A 3907-nucleotide genomic window follows, 5' to 3' on the forward strand; every position below is an offset into this window, starting at 1 on the left:
TGGGGTTCATGTATGCTAAGCAAGCATCATACCAACTTAGATACACTCCTAGCCTCTATTTATTTTAAGTCAGGCTTTCTATATACCTAAATAAGCCTTGAACCTTAGAACTTTCCAAGTGGTGGGATCTTAGGTGTGAGCCACCAAGGTCAGCTACCCATTCTTCTTAAACAATCAATGGCCCTATAGTTTAAGACACAAAGCACAGTCCCAATGCAGTAATTTAAATGGTTAATAAGTAATGAGGAATAATAAAATCTCTGGTTTTCACTGAGATTCAAATTGCTGTCATCCCTCTATTAAGTTTATTTAGTTTGTGTTTAGGATGCAGTCTGAGGCTTGAGTGTTCCGCCACTGAGCTACTACTACTTTATACCCAGCAGTACAGTTGAAAACAGATTCAGAAAACCCAAAAGGAATAGCACCTTATAGTACCTTAACAGATACTTTATTTTCATCATTTAGTTTCTAAAGTTTCCATAAATCCAGGCATGTGAATATCATTGTAAGATCAGAAACACCATTATTTATTAATCCTGTGAGTCAAGAAGGGTGAACTAAGCCAGGCAGTGGTGGTACATGTCTTTAATCCCAGCACTTGGGAGGCAGAGGCAGGTGGATTTCAGAGTTCGAGGCCAGCCTGGTCTACAGAGTGAGTTCCAGGACAGCCAGGGCTACACAGAGAAACCCTGTCTTGAAAAACAGAAATACAAAACAAAACAAAACAAACATAAAAACAAAAAACAAAAAAAAAGGAAAGAAAAAAGAAGGATGAACTATTTAAAATAATGACCTCATTTAAAAAGTAGTTCAGATAGGACTTAATGGACTGTGACCTCATAGTTTGCATTTAATGGTTTACCTAGTAAAGAGCACCACACTGATAAGAAATAAAGGTCAATTTAAGTATTATAGTTGCTTTAATAGTTTACAGGTCTTGCATGTTTGTGTCTATTATTTTTACAGATTTTGATTGGAGATAAAAGCAAGGATGTTTTTCATAATCCTTAACACTTTTAAGTCACTTACCAAGTGTTCATACATGTGATCCCATGATGGATCACATCATCAAAATGCACATAATTTCTAGGCTCTGAGAAAGTTCTCACTAAATGCTTTCACATCACAGTTATATACCTAATACTGACTCTTGGTTTGGCTTGTCAAAACCTTGAAAGTCATGGCCCAAAAAGAAGAGACAGTACACATATGGTCAAACAGCTTTATTGTTAACTACCTAAGCATGTCTTAATCTTTGAATGGAAGCATACTAGAAGATGCAAAAAAGAAATGACAAAGAAAGGCTCCCACTCTCAAGAAAAATTAGAATCAGTTGGCAACACTGCACAAAGCAGCAAGACTAGAGGATATCTACTGAGTAAAGCAATACCAGTTAATACAGAGTAAATCCACAAGAACAACCCGCAGTGACTATGGCATAAGGTGGAGGAGGATCATAGGGGAATGAACCTTGGGAGGTGAGAAAAGCATCAACTTGTGTTCCAGTCACCCAAATACCAGTAGCTTAGTGTAGGCCTTGTGTGACTAGGATTTACCTTTGTTGCATTTGGTTTATTTAACTCTAAAGTAGACAATGAGCTTCCCATTCTAACAAGACAGGACTAACTAATGGCTTCCCATTATCTAATCTTCCCAGTATCTAATGGCTTCCCATTCTAACAAGACAGGACTCTAGGTACAATGGCAAAGAACTTGATATAGGTGAGGACATAGCACAACAGATGAAAGACAAGCACAAAGCCATAGAGTTTTGAAAAAAAAAAAACCTGTGTGCATGGGGCAGGTAGGTTGTGAGAGAGCAAGGGACAAGCTTGTGTATCTGCTGGAAACATTCAGAGGGCAGGAAAGTTGGAAATGAGTGGACCACAGTTAAGGGATGCTAACAGCCAAAATGGAGAACAAGTTACTGTGCTTTCTCACTCCATATTCTCTTCGTCTTTGTAAGATTTTTATGTATCAACTCCTTCGTGAAGCCTTTGTGGCACACTTAATGAGAAGCCTGTGGATGTGGTTCTAAAGCCCATCTTTAAAAACGTACAAGCAGGCCCCTTTTGTGGGCCAGGAAACCAAGAGCTGTTGCTGACAAGATGGTAGTCAATCCAAGCAGCTTTAGCAGGCCTGGTACAGAAGGCAGGTGTCTCTCCAGGAAGGTGCTGGTAATGGGTCGTGCGGGGACATCCTGGGTTCAGAGAACATTTGTGTCAGAAGAGGGTTGTGCATGTTATTGCAGAAACTATTTCTTCCAGATATTTTTAGAGTAACCCACTCATTCCGACCTCTGTAATATCAACCTATCCCCTTCACCTGGCTCTTTATGTCAAGTTGCTAGTCTTTCTGCAGCTTCTAGGCTGAGATGGCTCCACCTTCCATATTTTCTCTCAGCATATTCTCTGTCAGAATTGTATTTAGGGGTTATCATCTGTCTTCCCATCTTAAACCACTGCCATTCTCAGACCACAATGGCCAATGTATATCATAAAGATTTCTTCAAGGGGATTAACCCCCATACAGCCTACCATCCCATTTCTAGCAGATGCACTAGGGCAGTCATTTTGGAGTGTCACGTCTATCCTCTATGACTTCAGGCTTAAAAGGATAGAGGAGTAACCGACCTTTTAGATTCTCAGTCTCTATCATTTTATCTTCTATACATCCTTCCTACAGGTCAGATAAATTGTCTAGTTTTCTTGCAAAAATGAGTGGAAATGAGTTTAAATGTGCTCCATTTGTTCCATCCCTTTATCCTTGATAAAAGATAATAAACACTCTTTTTCTTCCTCTTGTTGAGAATCATTAAGGAAGATCATTCAATAGATTTTTTTCTCTTATTCTCTTATTCATTTTTCTTTTATTCTCCTCTTTCTTTTCCTTGCTTCTTGTGGTGTTAGATATCAAACTCAGTATTTTACACATACATACTAAGCAAGCATTCTACCATTGAGCTATGTCTCATCTCCCACTGATTTTTTTTTTTAAAAATACATCTACAGCTTTCTGGAAAATATTTCCTTAACATCAAACATCCTATTTTTCCTATTAATCTGCAAGAGATGTAGCAACGCAAATGTATCAAAGTTCACCTGGATCTGTGAGTCCTAAGTCATGTAATTTACTTATACATCTATGCACTGAATCATTAGGAAAAGGTATGTGGATATATACAAGTGTGTTCTTGGGAGCAATCATTCTTAGAGTAAAGACATGTAATCTGTGAAATATAGCTTACCACAGATTCTGGTTCTGCCTGCCAAATTTCATCTTCAGGAATCTTCCCAATGGCATGAAGAATCTGAAATAAAAGATTACTTTGCTATTACAAACAGCAGAACAGATTCTACCTTACTTTAATTATTTTTTAAAAAAAGAACTTAGTGAATGCTTCTTGGGATATCCATCAACAATGTCAAGTAAAGGGCAGAGAAATCAACTTTGACTTTTAAAAACCCCCACCCCAAGATCTTTTATTTATGGTATAAAAAAGTCTCAACTATTAGTTTCATCATAAATTTTAGTACTCATGAGCATAACAATAGGAATGAGATTAGAAGACTTGCCAACAATAATGAAAAAATAAAAGTAAAATTTGAATGTAATAGAACTATATTTGACTCTATAATATCAAACCTGTCATTATTTTTATTTTTAAATAATTTTTTTAAAAGTACGTATATGTGTAGTTGCCGGAATTTGTATGTAAGTGCACAAGGTATTTGAATAAAGCTTTGGAGACCAAAAGAGGGCACCAGATACTCAAAAGCTGAGTGCTGGGAACCAAGGCTCTACAGAAGCAGCAAGTCTTTTAACTGCTGAGCCACTTTCTAGATCCTCTATTTTTAAAGATCAGTTGTATTTGCAATTATGTGCATGTGCGTCTCTCTCTCTCTCT

General features: G+C 37.3%; 1 protein-coding gene across 2 annotated transcripts in view; it reads right to left on the reverse strand.

Moving 5' to 3' along the window:
- Positions 1 to 1208: 1208 nt before the first annotated feature.
- Maob (monoamine oxidase B) overlaps positions 1209 to 3907 on the reverse strand; it is a 93854-nt gene continuing 91155 nt past the window's right edge. For both annotated transcript variants that reach the window (XM_031373262.1, XM_031373268.1), the window contains exons 14-15: positions 3248 to 3310; positions 1209 to 2200 (exon numbers count right to left, since the gene is read on the reverse strand). In XM_031373262.1, coding sequence (XP_031229122.1) covers positions 2048 to 2200; positions 3248 to 3310 — 216 coding nt within the window. In that variant the 3' untranslated portion in view covers positions 1209 to 2047. The remainder of the gene's footprint in view (positions 2201 to 3247; positions 3311 to 3907) is intronic.

The sequence above is a fragment of the Mastomys coucha genome, chromosome X, assembly GCF_008632895.1.
Source record: "Mastomys coucha isolate ucsf_1 chromosome X, UCSF_Mcou_1, whole genome shotgun sequence".
NCBI classification, from domain to species: Eukaryota; Metazoa; Chordata; class Mammalia; order Rodentia; family Muridae; genus Mastomys; species Mastomys coucha.